The following is a 22,742-nucleotide window of genomic DNA, read 5'->3' as shown; positions in this document are numbered from 1 at the left end:
CATATGAGAAGAAATAAGAGGAAATCTCAAGGGTGCAGAAAGAAAGATATTACTGGCCCAGTGTGTTGCAGAATACACTTCAGGGACACCCAAATAAGAACAAGGGACATATTGTATTATATTATTATAACAATTGTATTAAAAAATGCAAAACAAATCTTTAAAATATCAGCGAAAAGGAGAAAAGGACAGTATATATATTTAACTTTTGTAATACTTATCTAGATGCTGAAAATATATTTTTAAAAATATTCAATACAAGAAATAAACAAAACTGAAGTTTAAAAGTATTTAGGACTTCTGCGCTGTTTGTTTTGTTCTGGGGGGTGTTGCAGTAGTGTTGTTGTTTTTTTGTCTGTGTCATCCTTCTCAAAATGACCCTCAGGCACAAAGTAGGGCATATGCTGTAGCTTGTATGTTTTGCCTAAACCAAGCTAAGATGGTAAGGGGTGTCTGAATTTTGCTTTCATTAAGCAATTCTTTCCGTTGATATTGGGCACTTAATTAACTTCCTTTGTGCCAAGTGAGTTTTCTATTCATTTAAGGGGAGGTGTGTGCTAGCATTCTATAGTACAAGTGTTAAAAACCGTGCTATCCTTTAAAACTATGACTGAGTCGAGAATACAGTGGTACCTCGGAACTCGAACGGCTCCGTCCTCGAACGTTTTGGCTCCCGAATGCCGAAAACTCAGAAGTAAGTGCTCCAGCTTTTGAATGTTTCGGAACACGAATGTCCGCCACAGTTCTGCTGTGCAAAAACCTTCGAACTTGAATGTTTCGGAAGTCAAACGATCTTCCGGAATGGATTGCATTGGAGTTCCAAAGTACCACTTTAATTATTTGGGGGAGTATAATGTTTGACAGTAGAACGGCGTCTCTCAGAGAGTTGTGGACTCTCTTTCCTGGAGGTTGCTAAGCAGAGCTTGGGTGACCATCTGTCATGGATGCTTCAGTTTAGCTTCCTGCGTTGCAGGGGTTGGACTAGATGATCCTTGGGAGTACCTTCCAACTCTACAATTCTATGTTTGCAGGGTCTATTTGTCCAGGGTCTATTTGAGACTTTAAAACTGGGGTCCCCAACATGGCGCCCATGAGTGCCATGGTACACTCAAACACCCAGATCACGAAGAGTCTTAGACCTTGCTGAGCAATTGGCCAGACAGGCCCAGAGGGGGATCCCTCTCTCTAGTTTACGGGTGCTTGCGAGGAGTCCAGAGGGAAAGGACTAGAGAGGGAAGGAGGAACCAGACGCCAGTCCCAGCAACGTCTTCAACCAGGGCAGATTAAAAAGGTAAAGGGACCCCTGACCATTAGGTCCAGTCGTGGCCGACTCTGGGGTTGCGGTGCTCATCTCGCTTTACTGGTCGAGGGAGCCGGCATACAGCTTCCAGGTCATGTGGCCAGCATGACTAAGCCGCTTTTGGCGAACCAGAGCAGCGCACGGAAATGCCGTTTACCTTCCTGCTGGAGGGAAGGGGTAGAAAATTTTTTAAAAGACAAAATAAAAGGAAAAAAGGAATGAAAAAAAACAACCCAAAAATTTATACAGTATCATGTCCATCAAATAAAATTTTCTGCATGAAACTTCCAATCGTTCTCATTATACTTTTTCTATTGTCATGGTTTTTTTGCACAGTTTTATTTTATATCCTTTTTCATACATTCCACTAAGGTATTTGTTTCATTTATTTATTGTATCATTCCAGTTCTGCTAAGATGGTATCATTTTTACAATATAATCTTATATACTCCTGATATATTTTCCATTCTCCATATGTTTTTCTGGTTTCAGGCTCCCCCCGCCCCATTTCCACATGTCACCTTAAACCCAAAAACTATGCGACCCAAGCTATAAAATATGCTGTACTTGTGGGGTATGTCCCTCTCCCCACCAACTTCCATTTTTTCCCTTTGGCATCCACAGTACTTAGGAAGCATCATTTCTTTCCAGATTTACTCTCCAGTAGCTATGGCAAAGAGAAGTTGAAAAGCACAACTTGTAAGCTACTTTTCTAGTATTTAAAGAACAAGGTGTCACCTTCTCCCTCTGAGGGGTTGTCACTCTAAATTAGTGTTTTTCCTCAATTAACCTTTTTAAACCTTTCAGTATGTGAGAAGCTGAGCTTTTCAAATACACCATGACACATTTCACGCTAACCTAATGGAATGCAGCAGCATGGGACTTATGGTTTCTGGGGGTTATGCAAACCACAGTGATCTTTTAACTAGAGTTCCAAAGACAGAATAATCTTTGCTGTAACACCACTAAAGGCCTTGCTCTGTATGAGGCAGTTTTCAGGTCCATGCCATTCTTTTGGCCCTGATTTGAAAAATAAATCAGGTTCTGTATGTGTTCTGCATCTGTTGAAAAGCTTCCAGGCTGTTCATGTCTGGGCCCCTCCTCCAAATAATGTCTAATTAATGGGAACTAATAACCTACAACTGGGACGCGGGTGGCACTGTGGTCTAAACCACAGAGCCAGGGGCTTGCCGATCAGAAGGTCGGCAGTTCGAATCCCCGCGATGGGGTGAGCTCCCGTTGTTCGGTCCCAGCTCCTGCCCACCTAGCAGTTTGAAAGCACATCAAAGTGCAAGTAGATAAATAGGTACCACTCTGGCGGGAAGGTAAACGGCGTTTCCGTGAGCTGCTCTGGTTTCGCCAGAAGCGGCTTAGTCATGCTGGCCACATGACCTGGAAGCTGTACGCCGGCTCCCTCGGCCAGTAAAGCGAGACGAGCGCCGCAACCCCAGAGTCATCCACAACTGGACTTAACGGTCTGGGGTCCCTTTACCTTTTAATAACCTATAAGCTTCTGAAAGGGGATGCAGGAGCAGGTTAGATTTCATCAATAAAAATATTGGCATGCAAGGAAAATATTTATGTATTTTAATCCTTTCTATATATGACACACAGAGAGAGAGAATCACACACAGAGAGAATCATAGAATCTTAGAGTTGGAAGGGACCCTGAGGGTCATCTAGTCCAACCCCCCTGCAATGCAGGAATCTCAACTAAAGCATGCATGACAGATGGCCCTCCAACCTCTGCTTAAGCACCTTCAAAGAAGGGGAGTCCACTGTTTCCCTATGGATTCTGTTCCACTGTTGAATGACTCTTACCATCAGAAAGTTCCTCCTGGTGTTTAGTCGGAAGTTTTGAACTACAATTCCCATCAGCCCCAGCAAGTATGGCCAGTGGTCAGGGATAGTGGGAACTGTAGTGCATAACATCTAGAGCAGCGGTTCTCAACCTGTGGGTCCCCAGATGTTGTTGGACTACAACTCCCATCATCCCTGAGCTCCGGCCTTGCTAGCTAGGGGTGATGGGAGTTGTAGTTCAACAACATCTGGGGACCCACAGGTTGAGAAAGGCTGATCTAGAGGGTGCCGTGTTGGCTGTTCCTGCAATAAAGCAATTTCATTCTCTGCCTGCTCAGTCTGTTGCTGCCTGTTGATGTGCACCTGTTCCCTCTTACTAATGGTTCTCTGTCTGTTAAACAGACTTGGGTGAGATAGACCCTCAAATTGAGCACTGTCTTCTGTAAAGCAGGACTCAGTGCTACTCTAGAGACAGGCTCCTAGACCTGCTCAATGCAGAAGCTTCATATTGACTTCTCATCCCATGGGCTGGTGTTGCAAGCTTCCCCAGCCCTTCGGTGTAGGATCTGGAGAGGGCTTGCCAATCTCAGGGTCTGTTCCCAGCCTGTTCCTTTCAGTGCCTGGTTTGTCCAAGGGCAAATGGGCAGAGCATTTAGTAGCAGTGACGTCCTAGCAAAGTCAGGAGAAGGAACGGGAACCGCTATTAGTAATCCAGTGCCAATCGTTGATCTTTTTCTTTCCAATGAAATAAGGGTGTCGAGGATGGAAGGCAGGAAGCAGGCTTGACCTTTCCAGAATGACCAACAGCTGCCCAGTAGACTGAAGGCTCTTCTTATCCTATCCAGTAAAAATTACAGAGGTGGAAAATTGGCCAAAGTTTTGCTTCTAGGGACTTGGAGCAGCTAGACTGAGACATTTTCCTCTTTAAAAAACAACACCACCACCAAACGCTTCAAAGTGCCAAGCAAAACAGATTGTTGCAACTTCACATGACAAAGCAACAAGCACCATGGTGTGTAAGAATGCACTTCCATGCATGTGCGTATGGAAGAAAAAACGACTTTTGGGAGTGATAGCAGAATGCGCCCATTTCAAAAGGAACTGTGCGATTATATCTTGCATGGTCATCTTTCATTCTCATTAGGCATTCTTTGTAAGGCTCCCTTTGAAGACGGAGACTGTGCGAGCATGCAGCGTAGGGTCTTCAGATCTACAACCGTGTAGAGAGGAGAGTTTGTGTAATTAGACTTATCTATTTTTTATTTTTTTTAAAAAAAAATATCTGGTTTCATTGGAAGAATAGATAAATATATCTATATCCACGTCCATCTCCCGCAAATGGTTGCTGAGCAGATGTCCATAATACAGACCTTTAGATTGCACAGAGAAAATCTGGATCTGTGAGTGTGTATTTAAGTGTCCTTGCATACTGACATTTGCGCAGGTCAGCGGCAAGCGAGTTTAAGGTTGAGATAAGGCTGTTATAAAAATTGATTGTCTGTCTGCATTTGGGCTATGGTACAGTTCTGGTCGCCTCAACTCGCAAAGGATGTTGCAGAGTTGGAAAAGGTTCAGGGCAATTATTAAAGAGATGGAGCAACTGGGACTTTTTGGTGGCTGAGGGAACAGGATGCTGGCCTAGATGGGCCGTTGGTCTGATCCAGCAGGATTTTGTTACACTGTTATGTTCTTAGATTTGGGGCAGGGATTAGGCAGGCCGGGCTGGTGATGGATGTGATACCCCCATTTTGCATATACCACCTCTGCTTGAACTATTGCAAGGAGGAGTTAGGTGGCTACTGCTTGCTACCTCTCTCAATTTTGGCCGAATGTCTACACCAGGCTTCCTCAACCTCCAAGGAAGGTGTAGACTGGGCTTCCTCAACCTCGGCCCTCCAGATGTTTTTGGCCTACAACTCCCATGATCCCTAGCTAGCAGGACCAGTGGTCAGGGATGATGGGAATTGTAGTCTCAAAACATCTGAAGGGCCGAGGTTGAGGAAGCCCAGTCTACACCTTCCTCTCCTCCAAGGGCCCAAAAACTTTGCTTGTGGCAAGAACAGATTGCAGAGGTTGTTGCTCCCAACTCTTCCCCAGTGGAAATTCAGAGCACTTCCACAAGCTGTTTAGTCTACCTTGGGAAGCGTTTGCTTTGTGTTTCTCTCAGATATCAGTCTGGGAACATATGTTTCTTGTGACAATGTATAGGTCTACCCTTTTTTAAGTTGGGAAATAATAATCTCCAATTGTTATCTCACCTTATCGCCGACTACACAGCAGTGGCAACACACACATTGTTGTTGTTGTTTAGTCATGTCCGACTCTTCGTGACCCCATGGACCAGAGCACTCCAGGCACTCCTGTCTTCCACTGCCTCCTGCAGTTTGGTCAAACTCATGTTTGTAGCTTCGAGAACACTGTCCAACCATCTCGCCTCTGTGGCCCCCTTCTCCTTGTGCCCTCCATCTTTCCCAACATCAGGGTCTTTTCCAGGGAGTCTTCCCTTCTCATGAGGTGGCCAAAGTATTGGAGCCTCAGCTTCAGGATCTGTCCTTCCAGTGAGAACTCAGGGCTGATTTCCTTCAGAATGGATCGGTTTGATCTTCTTGCAGTCCATGGGGCTCTCAAGAGTCTCCTCCAGCACCAGAATCCAAAAGCATAAATGCACTTTAAAAATCATGGGTTAGTCATACTCAGGGTAGACCTATTGAAACCTTGCCTTGGACAGGTTAGGCTTCCTCTAATGGAAACGAGCCTTTCGAAGTGAGATTATTGCTGTTTGCCAATGCATCTTCATTAACAGTGTTATCGTTGCCTGACATTTATCTTATAATTTTCCAGAGCTGGCTGTTTTGTCTCTGCAGAAACCCAAATTGCAGTTGAAACGAGTCAGATAATAAAAGTGTCTACAGAGAGTGATCGCATATGACTCGCTACCCTTGCCTGAGTAGTCTCTGATTAAGAAACATTTTGAGATATTTAATGGCTGCTGCATATCCTTGTTCCATATCTACCGTGGAGATATTCATAGGAAGTGAGGCTGGTGGGGAATAAATCAGGTCACCTGCTAAAAAAAATTAGTTACTTCGTGTTTTGGGGGTCTTTTTTTTTAAGAAAAAAGGATGGATGAATCTATAGAAACATTTTATCTTGTGCTTTTCTGCACATCAATCCTGTGAGGTACGTTAGAATGGTAGTAACCATTCTAGTAAGCCTCATAGGTAAGAGAGGCTTTGAACTGAAGGATGGGGGATAATTCACCAATCTAACCAATATATTACTCTCAAATAGGGCAAGTTTCCAGGGACCGCTGCTGTATACTTACTACATACAGACAGCACTTTATGCTGTCGATGTTTCCTTGCCTGGTAATGTTCATGGTTTATGCGATCTTTCACACAACATCAAAGCCATTTCTGAAAATTTAGTGGTAGTTTAGTGCTAACTTCCATGTGGATTGCTTCCAGGGGAGAAAAAAAAGCAGCACATTTTGTTCCATGTTTCCAGGAAAACCATGGAACAAAATTTGGGTCGGTATTACTTCAGTCCCCAAAAGCAGATTGGTTCACATGGGCAATAGATACAAAAGTAGTCTCGAAAGCCGAAGTCTCAAGACTTTAGGATGCTGGAGAGAGGATAGAGAGACACCTGCAAGAAGAGTAGATGTTTCGGGGACGGTGGGAATGTTCGCTTTAATAACTCTTAACAGTTGCAGTTATCTCTCTTCATCACGACTGTACTTATTGCCCCCAGCTCCTTATACCTAAGGACTTGAGCTCTTTTAAGTTCATGACTGTAAATCAATTTAGATAGTGCCTCAAAGCATAGAGTCAAGAAACTGGCGTTGGTCCAGAGTGAATTAATCTGAAATTAATTTGATTTTGAAAGGCTCCATCTGGCTGTGTTTGGAAAAGGCAGTTAGACAGAGAGAGAAAGATATAAACAAACGATCATCTGTATTCTCCGCGCCAGATGTTTTGTGGGGTGTCCCCCCCTCCTTTTTAAAAACCAAAAACCCTCACGGTTTTTTTGAAAAAGTGGTGGCAGTGGTGATGATGCTGGATCTCTCTCTCTCTCTCTTAAAATGGCAATCCTATTACAGGTTTCACCAATGGAACTATTTCATTTATTCCTTTATTCTGATCGTTAGGAGATGGGAGAGCAGGGGAATCTTTGTGAGAGGCGTGAGATACCAAGCTAACAAAGAGGGGGAAAGCATGGAAATTGTCAACACAAAAGGAATGCCACAGTCTGCTTTCATTGACAAGAATCGTGTGATTTAAGCATAGCTGAAAAATTGCTGATATTCTTTAACGCAGAGCCGTTTAAACTGAAATAGTTAAGGCCCTTGATCAATTGCTGCATTCTCCCTTCACTGTTGGAGGCAGTGTGTGTTTCATAGAATCATGAGATTGTATAGTTGGAAGGGACCTCAGGGGTCATCTAGTCCAACCCCCTGCAAGGCAGGAATCCAGGTTGATGGGAATCACCAGTGTTGTTGCCCTCAGGTCTGGCTTGTGGGCTTTGCATGGAGAAAGTTCATCACTGGTGTCTTCACTCAAAGGGAGCCGGGAAAGTGAAAGGCACTTTGCCAGAGAGAGTCAAGAGTATATCATCATCATCATCAACTTTTTTTAAAAAAAATATTAATATTTATTAAAAAAAATCCAATCAAACCAAATTATATATTCCAAATGATCCAATAATCAAACAATCCCAATATTATGCCTAATTATAATAATTATTATTTTTTAGCTGACTTCCCATGCTTCGAGATCGGAGGGAATCCTAATCATCTCATAGTTCTACTGCATTTCAAAATATTACAATAATTCCCTTAATACATTCTGATGTTAATCCTAATCCTCATCATCATCATTTGTACCCCAGTCTCCAGCCAGAAAGGCTCCCAGTGTGGCTTACATATAGTCCATTAAAACAAAACAGTCCCTGCCCACAGGCTTTTACACACACACACACACACACACACACACATATATATATATATATATATATATATATATATATATATGGAATGACACACAAGGTGAAAGGGACAGGGAGGGAAGAGGAAAAAATAAAACCCAAGCACCAATTCTTAAACAGTTGTTCTTATAATGATCAGCTTGCATAGTTCAGGGGCGGGAGGTGTCTGATGGAGCTGGTCTTTTGGGATAGCTGATGGATGCAAAAGGTTCGGCACCCCCAGGTAGGGCCTGGAAAGACCTCTTTCCTTAAACCTGGGACTCTTGAGACCCACTGCCAAGCAGGGCAGACAACACTGACCAGATGGACCAAAGGCCTGAGACAGCACAATGCAGCCTCCCATGTTCCCATGGCAATACCAGGTAGATGGAATGGTCATTGCCCTGCTGATTTAAAAGGAATCAGAGGAGGCTGGTGTATGGGTTCTTGAGGAAGTCAGTCTTTGCAAATTCTGATGGAAAGTGAACCCAATTCCCCGACTTTGGCTAAGGGGTTAGTCAGAACTTCTGTACCTGCTGGATTCTGCTCTTCTCGAAATGTTGCAACACAGTTGCACATTTAAATTGGCATTTTGATTGGGGGTTTTAAAAAAACAGATTACAGTGGATGCGTGGATTGCGAACGTGATCCATGCGGGATGCACGTTCGCAACCCACAGTGTTCACAACATGCGTCTGCGCACACGCGGGTTGCGATTCGGCGCTTCTGCGCATGTGCGACTGCTGAAACCCAGAAGTAACCCATTCTGGTATTTCCGGGTTTCGGCGGTCTGCAACCCGAAAAAATGCAACCTGAAGCGGCTGTAACCCAAGGTATGACTACTGTAGGTGCAGTACAGAATGATGAGATAAATAGACATTCAAAAGTCACACAGACTGGAGGTGAAACAGATTTGCCCACCCTTAGGCTGGTGTCGAACCACGCAGGAGCAGGTCCTTTGCTCCCTAAGCCGTTCAATCAGTTGTTGTGGAGTGTGGGTTGTGTAGGCTGCTTGCGGGGACTCAAAGCTCTGGCAAGGCTCTTGGGTCTTGCACCTGACAGCCCTGCTTTAAAGCATGCCCAGCTGGGAGTTCCAGTCTTCTTTTCAAGGAAGCTATTTAGATAATGCAGCCGCGTTGGATCCGATCAACGTAGCTTTCGTTTGGGTCATGCGCTCTCGGAAATTACTAAAATAGCCTCCTGCATCTCTTAAATCCGGCTGGTATGCCCGTCACATGTGTCTGTGCCAATCTTGAAATGTGTTGCATCGCGCAGCATTTCCTGGAGTTAATTGCTTGGATTTAGTTCTCTGGAGTTGGCACTCGGCTCCCGAACACAGGCTCAGCGGTGCGAACTTCTCCCTTCCTTGCTTGGAAGGGCAGCTGCGGAGCGACGAGAACGGGCCTCCGGAAACCTCGGGCTACACAACGTGGCAATCAACATGAACCAGCAAAACCCTCTATCCAATTTTGCAGGAAGGAAACCAGAATGCACTTAAAACAACAACAGCGCTCCCGACCACAGCAGCTAAAACTGGGATTAGCAATCCTGTTAATGCATTATCCCTCTCCCCCATGCACAAATAATACATACCGCAGCATAGTCTTCCTCTCCCATCAGCCGTGACGTCATCACGCCTCTCCTTAAGCTCCCGGTCGCACTCCGCATCAATGTCAAACCTTTAATCCTTTTAAAGCTCCCCATCTCTCTGCTTCTGACCACATGTCCTCTCCAGAACAATTAATGAAACGGGACCATATATATATATGAAGAAGGGTTGAGGGAAGATCTATGTACATCAGGAACAAGAGGGAGACAAAGATCTAGCTCAGTTGGTAGAGCATGGGATGCTGTGATTCTTTATCAGGATCTGCTGCCCCTACAGATCTTGCTGCCTGAGGCAGTTGTCTCACCTTGCCTCATGGGTGGGCCGGTCCTGACTGTGGCTCTGAGACAGGCAGCCTAACGAAGCAGGGCACACCCTCATATTAAGAAAAAGAACCATCACATCAGCCTCTCACCTGCCCAGGTGACATTTGGGGCTTGGGCGAGGGGAAGGGCCAGTTGTGAACAACGAACCTTACCTCGTGCTTCATGCATAGATGGAATAAAAAAAAGAGAGCAACTGAGTTTGATCTGCAGGAAGAGGGAGAAGGATGAGTGTTTCTTGCTGTAGGGAAAGCTGGAGAAGAATGGAAGGGAGAGTCAAATTATTTTTCTTGTGTGTCAAGGCAGGAATGGAATGGGGAGTGGGAGATCTTCCCTAAAGCGGTCGCCTTTCTGGGATCCAAGATCAAGTTCCAGAGCATCCCTAAAAGGATGTCTGGAGCCCCATCCTCGTCTCCACACCCCAACTGTGATCCAAGGGACCCAGGAGATAGAGAGAGGCAACGTTGGGTAATTGAAATGGCAGAACGGTGCCAGGTTAGGCAAGCAGTGGAATTGGTGATCAAACTTCTCATCATTAGTTTTGAAACTTGTCTTTCATGCCGTTCCCTCGCTCCTTTCAGGACTTGAGAGGGCTGCGAAGAAAGGAGTTAATCGAGGCATATTAATGTTTTCAGGTGTGCTTATGCTTCGGGAGAGATGAGGCGGGGGCAGCTGAGTGATTGCTCTATGCGCAAGTTTGTAGCCCCGGGGCACGGAACGCACTCGTGGTCTCCCCTCTTCCGATATTTAATTTGTGCCTCCTTTGTGAGCGGCGCACGTCATCTTTGCATTGTGTCCGCAGGCTTTAACCCTTGAATGAGGCAGACAGTGTGGGCACACAGGGCCATCACTTGAGGCAAAGGATGGGGGGATCTGTCCATTTCGATTCCTTTGAGTTTCTCATTATTCCAATCTTTAAATTCAGTTTTCCACATTCAATTATTTTATTTTAAAAAGTTGTGGTAACACTCGCACCTTACATTTAAAGCACCATGATGCCACTTTAAATGGGTATGGCTTCCGCCAAAGAATTCTGGGAGCTGTAGCTTGTGAAGGGTGCTGAGGGTTGTCAGCCGATTCCTCTCCCTCTCAGTGTGTTACAATTCTCAGAGTGGTTTATAACCATCAATATTTCTTCACAGGGAACTCTGGGAATTGTAGCTCTGTGACGGGGATGAGGAACTATCCTAACAACTCCCAACACCTTTAACAAACTGCAACTCCCAGAATTCTTTGGGGTGTTTTAAGGTGATATCACAGTGTTCTCAATGTATTGTGTGAATGTGGTGAAGCTCTCTGAACTATATTGTGCTTAGGGGTTTTAATGGTGATTTATCACTGCTCCCTTTATTGTTATTGTTGATTTCATAACATTTTATATTGCTGTGAGTCAACATGGTTGGGCCGTTCCCCTAAAAGTGGCATAGAACTAATTGTATAGATGAATGAATGAAATAACTTGATTCAGTATCACTGTAGTGAATGGGGAGCTTCTCTCATGCTATTTCCATTAATTACACTGGTCAAAGGAAACTCTCCAGTGAGATGTGCCTCAAGGGTCAGATCCTGCTGGCTACTACTCTGCCAACCTAAACAGTGCTCATAATCTACAGGTAAACCACTGTATCTTGGTATCAGAAGAAGTGTGCATGCACATGAAAGCTTATACCCAGGACAAACTTACTTGGTCTCTAAGGTGCTGCTGGACAGTTTTTTAATTTTTATTTATTTATTTTGACTGTGTCAGACCAACACCTGACTCTGTACAGTGGTACCTTGGGTTAAGTACTTAATTCGTTCCGGAGGTCCGTACTTAACCTGAAACTGTTCTTAACCTGAGGTACCACTTTAGCTAATGGGGCCTCCCGCTGCTGCCGCGCGATTTCTGTTCTCATCCTGAAGCAAAGTTCTTAACCTGAGGTACTATTTCTGGGTTAGCGGAGTCTGTAACCTGAAGCGTATTTAACCTGAAGCGTATTTAACCCGAGGTACCACTGTATCTTATTTGCACTTTACAGGACTTTAATAGTTTTTTGGACCCCTTTTCTTTTTAGTTTATACCATATAAAACAGATTATGGGCTCCTAAGTTGAAATAAAGCACGTTCCCTTCTTTTCTTTTCTTTTCTTTATTATTATTATTATTATTATTATTATTATTATTATTAAACCTGAAACTGTTCTTAACCTGAGGTACCACTTTAGCTAATGGGGCCTCCTGCTGCCGCCGTGTGATTTCTGTTCTCATCCTAAAGCAAAGTTCTTAACCTGAGGTACTATTTCTGGGTTAGCGGAGTCTGTAACCTGAAGCGTCTGTAACCCCAGGTACCACTGTACTTCTCAGAGGACCTGTGGATTGTGGCTGACCTCATATGACCTCACACCGGTGATGAGAAAAACCCCGGAGCCAGAGTGAACAGAATTGTGTGCACAGCCTTCTTCGCCATGAAGCAGACTGCTTCAGGTGGAAGAGTATAGTGGGGACAGATGAAGGCAGAAACAGATATCAGAATAATGCAGTGAGGTGTTGCTGTTGTGTGTGTTTTTTTAAGCATTGGTTCTTAAGCGAAGGAGGAGTGGAGGAGGCCACTATTTGGATTCTGCTGCAGGAAGTAAAATATCTTTGTCCTACACTATATTGGCAGCAAGGAATCTGCCTGGCCGGAGCATTTTTTTTCCTGTTTTGTGCAACAATATGACACATGCAGAGGCCGGTTTTTGCATTACTCATCGGATATCTTGCTGGCTGCTTTGTATGCCCTTTCACGTGACTTTTGAGTGTTTCAGAATCCAAACACACTTGCACTGGGGGCGGATACTCTGCCGCCTCGGGAGCCCTCATGGGGGAAGGGTGTCCTTGCGCTGATTTTCTGTTCTGCCGGAGAGCAGCGTGCTTGCACAGTAGCCCCCGTACGTCTCCTTAAAATGGCCTTTTCTTTTGAGAGCCACAAGCGCCGTTTTGTGACTTGAGCTTGGCACCCTCTTTGTACGTGATGGATTCAAGCGGCGGCTTGCAGTCGGAGAATAACGTAATGACACGTTTTCGCTGTTGTTTGTTCACGGCATTAACATGGTATTTTGTTGGCGGTGGCACTTAATCAGTTTGGAAGCGTTAGTTGTGCTCTATTTCCCTCTCCATTGACTGTTGCTTGTTACTCCTTTTCTGCTTGCAAATGACATTATTTCAAAAAAGAGAAAATGTTCCCGCTGACGGAGCTCTCCTTTCCCCCTTTCTCTCTCTCTCTCTCTCCAGTAACGGCACAGCTAACAAGATGAATGGAGCTTTGGATCACTCAGATCAGCCAGACCCAGATGCCATTAAGATGTTTGTCGGACAGATCCCCCGTTCGTGGTCAGAAAAGGAGCTAAAGGAACTTTTTGAGCCTTACGGAGCTGTCTACCAGATCAACGTTCTCCGAGATCGGAGTCAGAATCCTCCCCAAAGCAAAGGTATGGCAAGACAACAACAGTGGGGTGAGAATGAGGTTCTTCTTGGGACAGGGGAAAGTGAGGTCCTTCTGCAACCAAAACTCCCATGACATTCATCCAGTGTTTCTAACGATGGTTGCGTCTAGGGAGGAAGAGTAGCGTTTGGGTGCTTGCTCCCATACGGAATCGTCTGGCGGGTTGTGTGAGAATCATGAGTACGGGTTTGAATTTTATTTGCAGATTTCTGTTGTGTCTTCAAACAGGGGAAAGGATGGGGTTAGGGCTATGCAACAACAACAATAATAAAGGATACTGCTTCTTTCTGAAAACACAGAGGTGTTCTGTTGAACCCTAGCACGTTTATAATGGGAGGAGTGAGATGTTGCTGCTTGTTCAGGATTCAGGATTCTCTGTTGTGTTTCCAATCTCCCTTCCTCCACCTCCTGCTCCCACTCACCCTACAGTCAGCATTTCATAGGTATTGAACACACTTTTGTTTCCACCATCCCCTCCCATTACATTTTCCTCCCTCTAAACTTTCATTGCACTTCTGCAAACACTGGGGGTTTCCCAGAGCCTGTCGATATCTCTCTCTTGTATATGGCTGATGCCCTTTAGGCTGCATACGTAGGGATGGGGAGAAATTCAATTCAGTGTGATTAAAGTCTTCCCTAATCAGTGCTCTCAGAAACAATATGCAAATAGAAACCCAGCTCTTCTTCGAATTTTGCAACGCAGTTCTCCAGCCCAAGTCAAGTGCACATAAATGCAGGTGTTGGTGTGAAGTCTACATATAAATGTGTATATTAGTGAACGTAAAATGCAAACATGCATTACAGTAGGCAAGACCGATTTGCAAAAATGTCCATATTGGGCAAAACTGCACACAAAGTTTCAGACCCCAGTGGCGTCTCCCGGTAGGTCTGGGAATGACTCCTTGCCCGAAACCCTGCTGGTCAATGTAGACACCATTGAGCTAGATTAGGGAGATGGGATAGATTAGTTAGCATGTGGTGCTGATGGTGCCAAGGTTGTAGGTTTGATCTTTGTACAAGAGTCCTGCATTGCAAGGGGCTGAACTAGATCATGGGTAGGCAAACTAAAGCCCGGGGGCTGGATCTGGCCCAATCGCCTTCTAAATCCGGCCCACGGACGGCCCGGGAATCAGCATGTTTTTACATGAGTAGAATGTGTCCTATTATTTAAAATGCATCTCTGGGTTATTTGTGGCGCATAGGAATTCGTTCATTCCCCCCCCCCCCCAAATATAGTCTGCCCCCGCCAAGATCTGAGGGACAGTGGACCGGACCCCTGCTGAAAAAGTTTGCTGACCCCTGAAGTAGATGATTCTCGGGGCCTCATCCAAGTCAATGGTTCAATGGTTCTAGATCAGGCATGTCCAAAGTCCATTTCGGGGGCCTAATCTGGCCCACCAGTCGGTTTAATCCAGCCCCTGTAGCAGTATATGTCCTGGGGTAAAATCCTAAAAAAAAGCTCAGCAACTTCATCAAATCTGGCCCTCTTTAAAAAAGTTTGGGCACCCCTGTTCTAGATGGACCAATGATATAGCTCAGCACAAGGCCTCTTCCTATGTTCCTTTGAAGGTGGCAGGGACAGGGATGTGATGGAGGGGAAGGGGCCAGCAAATATGGCTCCACCGTTCCCTTATGAATTCTGAAATATATGAGACTTCAAACACTTGCAAAGGGTTTCAGTGCCTGTCCACTGCCGGGAGGGTTGGTTATGGGGTGGAGGCATGGACTTGATTGCTCAATCTCTGAGGATGCACAACTTATCTGTCACATCAATTTTATTTTGTTTCTTAAATGCAGCTTGTGACCCATGTCCTGGCTACTTTTCTGATAACAGCTTTTTTTGTCTGATAAAACTTTGGGACAAAGTCAAAAGATGGATAACTTCCCAGTGCTGTGTGTAGGCTTAAAGTCTCACTGAGGGTATTGTGGCTAATGATGGTTTGCGCTAACCACTGCTTAGAACTCAGGAGGTGACTTGAAGATCCAAACATCCGGCGGGCAAACCTTTTTTTTTTAGAGTTGCTTGTCTGCTTCTGTTTTTCACCCTCTCAGCTTCAGGACTTCCAAAGTTTGTTTCTGTCTCCGGTTGGGGGAACTGATGGAGGCAAAGCAATGGCTGTTCCTATAGTTTGTCAGTTGAGACATCATGCTGAATCTCAGGTAGCTCAAAATATGGTTGGCAAACCCAAAGTAGGGCTTCTGATAGTAACTTGCTAGCCAATCGCAAACCATCAGTTGTCAATGCAAGCACCATGCCAAACTATAATTTGCAGTAACCATGGTCTTATAAGTGGAGTCATGGTTTGATTTTCTGACAGGCAAACCGTAGTTCAGGCCTGTTTGTCTGTTTTGTTTTACGTTTGCTCAGCCCTCCCACTTCTATGGCACAACAACCTCCTGCTGCAGACCAATGACACTAGCTGGCTTGTCAATTTGGACGTCGCGCCAAACTGCAGCTGGCGCATGAAACCTGCTTTTTAAGGTATCCCGAGGTTTTGTGACTTTTGCTGTGCAAACCAGCTCAGCTCCATTCCTGGAAATCAAACCATACCTTTTATTATCCTGATTTGCTGACCTGTTGCAAATCATGGTTTGTGAATGTTGACTTTATGCCAGTTTGCGGTTAAGCTGCCTTAACCACAGTTAAACAGTGGCGTCTGTCTGGATTTGTTTACATCAAAGACCTTTGGGCGGAGGGCTCTGCGATTGGGCAGATGACAAAGGAGTATGTTCTAATTGGCATCCTTACCTTCAAGCATCTTCCCAGTGTCAGTGATTCAGAATCTTTGATTATTTTTTGCTGGCTCTGTTCCACTTGACTATCTATGTATACCCAAGCTGAGCATCTCCCGGCAGGGGCAAGGAGAGGATCTCTTTGAGCTGTTTTTGAGGCTGCTGTCTGAGTTTCTTACAGTCCCTGTCAAAAACAACCGACAGCTCCTGCTTTCTCCTCTGCTGTCATTACCAACTGCCTTCTCTACCCTCTAACTACAAATGTCCTACTTCACTTGTTTTCCTGCCTTCTCTGTGCTGCTGCCAATTCTGTGTGGCAGGAGCTGAAGGCGGAAGCAGAGAGCAGCGTTTTTCCTAGGCACTTATCCTTCAGCTCTCTGGAAATTGGGCTGAAAAAAAGCCTCCATTCTACAAGCCCTAACTTCTGTAATTGGGACAAGTTTTGCAAACTGGAAAAACTGTCCAAATTAAAACTTTTCCAAAATTTGGGTCTGCAACAAAGTTTGCATCTTTGGGAGTGTTGTGCGTGTGCATATAGATATGGGGGGGGGGCAGATTTTTTATTTTTGTATCTTGTTTCTTTGCTGAGTTGAGAGAGAGATTTATTCATGAGCTCATAACTAAATTATCATATGCTGCAAAGTTCGCTTATGTGATTTGCTGCCCAGAGGTATAGTCATGGCCACCAGCTTGGAAAGTCTTAAGAGACATTTAGACAGATTCATGGAGGATTCTAAGTCTTTCAGTGTCTCCTAGTCATTATTATTTTAGCTTGCAGGCAGTGGTGGCTGGTGCCCATTGGGAGTGGTTGGGCGGAAGGCAAGGAGGCCAACTCTAGGTGGCGCCAGATCAGCTCACTCTAGTTTTGCCCACAACCTTTCCCCTGGTGATTTATACAAGGCCAACACTAAGATTAAAGAGGAGGAAGCAGACAGGTACTGGACTGGTGGCAAGAAAAGGGACTGCAGGACACTAGAATACATTTGTGCATGCTATAATTTTCAGTCACTCTCTATAACAACGTGGAAATGTGGTGTTCTCAAATGTGGCCTGACAATACTAGAATTAAATACTTTTCTCATCTCAAATTGTAAAGTAACAAGTGGATTCCTGCCCAGCTTCTCCCTGGCATAATTGCCAAGGTTCAGTCTTGGTTGTGGACTTATTAAAACCAAATGCACATATTTGCAGAATTGAGAATGTGCAAAACAAACTGAGACCTGTCTAGTGACAGTTTTCCCTTTATTGCCTTCGCCTTTGTCCATGCTTGGTTAGCCTGGGACCTGTCTGTGTGGACACAGAAAGGAGAACAGACAAGATGGTATGACGTCTCTTCCTCCTGCCCCCTTTATTTTCCTGGATCAACTTTAACTAGGATCCAATCATTTGAGATCTCTTCTCTGTTGAACCTTTCTGTTTGCTAGCTCTTGTCCTTTGGAGTTAACAAGGCAACCCCTCTTTTCTACCTGGGGGAGCTGAAGGCTCAGAGACGCTGCCTTCTGCACACGACACTTATGAAAGAATAGATTTCTGTTCCCCCAGAGGTAGTGATGGTCATCAGCTTGGATGACTGTAAAAGAGAACCAGACAGGTTCACGGAGGACAAGGCTATCAGTGGCAGCCAGACACAATGGCTGTGTTCCACCTCTGCTGTCAGAGACCCTATGCCTGTGAATACCAGTTGCTGTAAGTGGGGGAGCACTGTTGGAGTCAGGTCCCGCTTGTGGGCTCAGGTGCATCTGAATGACCACTGTGAGAACAGGACACTGGACTAGGTGGGCTCTTCCTATACTCTTTTGATCCCTCTACATCCCACCTTGGAAACTTAGATCTGTGGGTGAAGATCTGTTGACGGTGCCTCAGACCCTTGCAGTGAAAGATGCATGTTATTTTAGCATTGTTCCACCCGTTCTTTGGAATTCCCATCCCACGCAAGCGAAGCAAGTGCAAACATGGTTGTTCTTTTGATGCTTGTTGCAGACTTGTCTTCCTGGCCTTCCTGAATTTTGTTGTTGTTGTTTAGTTGTTTAGTCGTGTCCGACTCTTCGTGAGCCCATGGACCAGAGCACGCCAGGCACTCCTGTCTTCCACTGCCTCCCACAGTTTGGTCAAACTCATGCTGGTAGCTTCGAGAACACTGTCCAACTATCTCGTCCTCTGTCGTTCCCTTCTCCTTGTGCCCTCCATCTTTCCCAACATCAGGGTCTTTTCCAGGGAGTCTTCTCTTCCCATGAGGTGGCCAAAGTATTGGAGCCTTCCTGAATTAGTTCCCCTTTATTTCTGCAGCACTTCATTCTTGCTGGCATTGGTTTTTTTACGAGTTGTGCTATGTTCTATATTCTACGTTTATACACCACTCGCCTCTCCGGTAGTCCTCCCTGGCTTTAAATCTCCGTCAGTCCAGAGAGACCGGTAATAAGCGACCCCTCCCTCCTGAGAGGAGCACACTTGTCTTCTGGCATCTCATAGCAGAAGAAAGAGTCCATCAGTAGCTCTAAACTACTTTATTTTACAGTCTATGTACACAGAATCCATCAGCAAGTCTGTGCTCTTTGAGCACCAGTACAGAACAGCATCACAAACAGAAGTGAAACCAACTTCCAACAGTACTGAGCCTTCCTGTCTCATGTTCTCTCAGACACAAAATAAACACAAAACATAGTGCTACTGCTGGAGCAGCACGGATGGATAAAAATCCTAACAGCACACACTTGTTTGACTGTCTGGTTGTTACCTAGGAGCATAGGAAGGTACCTTACAGTGAGTCAGACATGAGGGCCTTGGTCTAATTTCATGTGGGTAGTGATAAATGGGGGGGGGGGGGAGGGGAGAGGTGGAGAGAGAGAGAGAGAGAGAGAGAGAGAGAGAGAGAGAGAGAGCATACTAGTGTGGGGTAGTTGTTAGAGTGCTAAACCAGGACCTGAGAAACTAGGGTCCAAACAAACTTCACTGGGTGGCCTTGCGCCCAGTCACTGCCTCTCAGCCTAACCTACCTCACAGGGTTGTTGAGAGGATAAAATTGGGGCAGAGAGAACCGTGCGCATGTCCTTAAGTTCCTTGGAGAAAAAGGTGTCATGTAAACGTGATAAACAAATAATAGGTGTGGCAGAAAAGGGGAAGGCAGTGGCAGCGCTAAAGAAAGAGAAAGAAGGGGCCGCATTCTGCTCAGGTTCCTGCTCACTGCTGGCGTGCAGGCCTCCACCAGATTAACCTATAGGGAAGGCAACCCTTGACAGGAAAAAGGTTCCCCACAAACTGACAGTTGCTGCTTAGGGTTTCCCGAGCTCTCCCATTCTGCTATTGTCTTCTGACTTCCAGCTCTGCAGAAACTTCACACAGGCTCTTGGGGACAGTAGGGACTGGGCTGTCTTGGTAGCAAGTACGGCATGGCAGGATGCTGGAAGGCCAGAGAGCCCATGAAAGAGGAAATCCAAGGGGATACAGCATCAGCACACGTCTTGAAATGGCAACCCAGTCTTACAAGCCTCTCCTTCGCCGCAGCAGCTGAAAGGAATCCTTCTGTGTGTCCCATTAGCTTGAATTGAACTATTTTTGCCTACCTGGGTGGTAGACCGGGTCGCCTTTCTGCTGGCATTTAAGCATTTGAGAAGCAGGTTTCAGCAGCAACATCTGCTCATGCTGTTTTCTTCCCTTACAAAAGCAATATAGAGTATTGCGTAAATGTGTGCCACTTTGCACACACACACACACACACACACACAGAGAGAGAGAGGTATTTTTTTGTATGGTATAAGTATGGAACACTTGCAAAGAAGATTTTGCAAAACATGGCAGGTGCATGGAACTGTAGGCATAACAGATACAGAGCCTCAATGCAGATATCCATATAGCATTAGCAGAGAAGTAGAAAGATCCTGCACCTTCCCATTTTTTGGAGTTAGGAGTTTTTGGATCATCATTTCCACTGCCCAAGGTTTCCAAGATTGTGGTGTCCTCTTAGGTTGCCCACTGGTTTCCCCTGGCCTGATTCAGCTATAAACAGCTTTTGGGTCAGGCTGGAAAACGGGTAGTGCCTGTTGCGTTGGCTAGATCCAGGGCCAATCCATACATTTGGAGCACATCCAGTTGCGCGTTTAGAACACATGACTTGACCAAGAGAATTCTACTCCACTGTCTGCCCACCTACCTGCTGGGTGTCTCCCCGCATCCCAGTCTGAGGGCCCCATAAATCCTTCTTTTCCATTCCACCAGCTCTCTCAGACCCCACCATCACGGCACTCCCTGACTGTGGAATTTGAAGCTGGGTAGAGATAAAGAAAGAGAAGACTCAAGTAAGAGAGGTTACAGGTCAGGCTGCTGATTGGAACAGCGCAGGCACTGGCATTGGCGATCGATACTATTTCGCCGCCTCGGTAAATGACTTTTGTAAGAAAAGTATCACTAATGCGTGATGCAGGTTTATGGATGAAACACGGTGCGCCGTGGAGGGGAAGAATCTGTGAGACGCAGAGGGAAGGGCTCGCCTTGGTACCAGATGGAAGTGACCTTTGAGGGGCAGGAGGAGAGAGGAAAAATTGAGGTCTCCAGTCAAAGGATGCGTTGAGGTTGTTCTGCAGATTAAGGCACCAGAGATTTCATGAAAAGACAGAGCCCCAGAAGAGGCTACAATAACATACCATGTGATCTGAAATACATTCAGAATGAGGGGTTTTGAAATGAGGAAGAAGAGTGGATGATAGCACACTTTCTCTCTCTCTCTCTAATCACAGTCTCATCCTTTTGTTCCCAGCATTTGGGTCCATTGTCTAGGAAATGTGGGGTGAGGCAGAAGTCACATAAAAGGTCCATAGGAGAGCAAAGCATGAACCCTCTAAGATCGGGTGAGCTTAAGCTGTGGCAAAAGATTCAAGCATGCTTCATATATATAAGGCTTGGCACACTAGCTAATGAACAGCCCTCTAGATGGAAGAAAATACAGGCTTCTGCTTGCATTGAAATTGGGAGAAGGAGGGTGCGATTGAAGTTTTGCAGCAGCCAGAAACATTATGTCCGTGTGGCTCCTTCAATTATTTTTTTCTCAGAGAACTTGCTCTCGCAATAGTGAGACAGCAGCTTCTTGTAAGATTATTCCCTGTAAAGAAACAGGGAATGGAAAAGCCACCCATTTAGGGCTAAACCTCTGCATTCAGCAGGCTAGCACTAGGCAACCTCCAGCAGTTACTAAGGCCCGAGAAGGTCGATTAGTGCTTGTTTGGGACTCCTCTGTGCAAACGAGAAAGGTTCACCCTCATAGAAAGCTAGTGCCCCCTGCTCCTGCCAGCGAGTGGTGTTTTAATAGGTGAGAGATGTCATCATGCAACGGTGGCCACACCCCAGGAGTGGCTTCGACTGGCTGGCTAAACCAGGTGAGAGTAGGCGATGGGTCTCAAACCCTCAGTGAGTTAGGGACTTGCCTTGCATGCAAAGACAGGCTCCTGCAGATGGAGCGGACCAGACCAAGTGTGGGTCCAATGAACAAGAAGGTGGTTTCTGCACGTGTTGTAGAGGGGAGTGAGGGGCAGATGGGGCTCGTCAACGTGAAAAGGAAGCCAATCCTGGAGAAGGCAAAGGCTGATCCTAAAGCTCCATCGACTTGCAGGATATGTACGGGAAAAGGAAAGGCTAAGGAGTAAACCCTACACAATCCAGTCCCTAAGACACTGGGAATCCTCCTCCTTCCAGCAACTCCTGCAGCCAAGCAGGTGCCAGACATCTTGCTCTGCTTTCGTTTGGAACACATCAGTGAGGCCAAGAGGGAGGGTCTTGCCATCTGGGCAACCCAGGACTTCCATGCACACTGCCCAGGCTTGTGCCCCAGGTAGTTCACGTTGGTACTGCTAATGCAGGAATTTGGCTACACCCCCAGAGGCACACCCCATTGTCTCTCCAGACAGGTGGATGCCAACATTTCTGCAATATGTTCTTAACGTGATAATAGGGTATTCATGTTGGATCTGTTCTGTTGATTAGTTCCATGATGCTTCCCTGGTGCTCAGAAGCTGATGACAGGGTGTGATGGCCTGGGACTTGGGCTCGGACTCGGAACCAGAGGTGTCTCAGTCTGCACCAGATCCTTTGCCTCAGGTGGCATCAGAACCAAGTCTGGGGCCTGATTCTGAAGAGCCCCAGTCTGCACAGGTTCCCCTGCAACAAACACCAGCTAGGCGGAGTCAGGGGCCTGAGCCTGCCCTGGCTCCAGATGTGGGGATTACCTCGTTTCCTTCAGCTGGGACATCACTTACAGCTGCTCCACTACCAATTGGGTCAGGAGAAGCTGAGGCGGCCCCTGGGTCTAGTAACCCACTGACGTCTCCCGAGCTGCAGAGACTAAGGTTGGAGAGAAGGAGAGACCTGAGTACTCGCAGGAGGAGTGCTCGCCTTCAGGCGAGACAGGGAGGTGAGTCACCAGGGGATCAGGACCGGCTGTTACCCTGACAGAGATAAAAGGCTGTCGGACCGCACCCCAGGTTCTGGGAGCAATGTTGCTGTTTGCTAGAATCTGCCTGAGACCCTGTGCCTGACCCTGCCTGGTTTCCTGCCTTGTGTCCTGCC

The 22,742-nt window shown here is 45.9% G+C and overlaps 1 protein-coding gene across 27 annotated transcripts in view; it reads left to right on the top strand.

Moving 5' to 3' along the window:
- The window catches only part of CELF2 (CUGBP Elav-like family member 2), a 538,053-nt gene that overhangs the window by 340,206 nt on the left and 175,105 nt on the right, over positions 1 to 22,742 (top strand). For all 27 annotated transcript variants that reach the window (XM_077935327.1, XM_077935325.1, XM_028746919.2 and 24 more), the window contains one exon: positions 13,247 to 13,443. In XM_077935327.1, the coding sequence (XP_077791453.1) occupies positions 13,247 to 13,443 (197 nt within the window). The remainder of the gene's footprint in view (positions 1 to 13,246; positions 13,444 to 22,742) is intronic.

This window comes from Podarcis muralis, chromosome 10 (genome assembly GCF_964188315.1).
Source record: "Podarcis muralis chromosome 10, rPodMur119.hap1.1, whole genome shotgun sequence".
Lineage (NCBI taxonomy): Eukaryota > Metazoa > Chordata > Lepidosauria > Squamata > Lacertidae > Podarcis > Podarcis muralis.
This window is presented reverse-complemented; position numbering and strand designations above follow the sequence as displayed.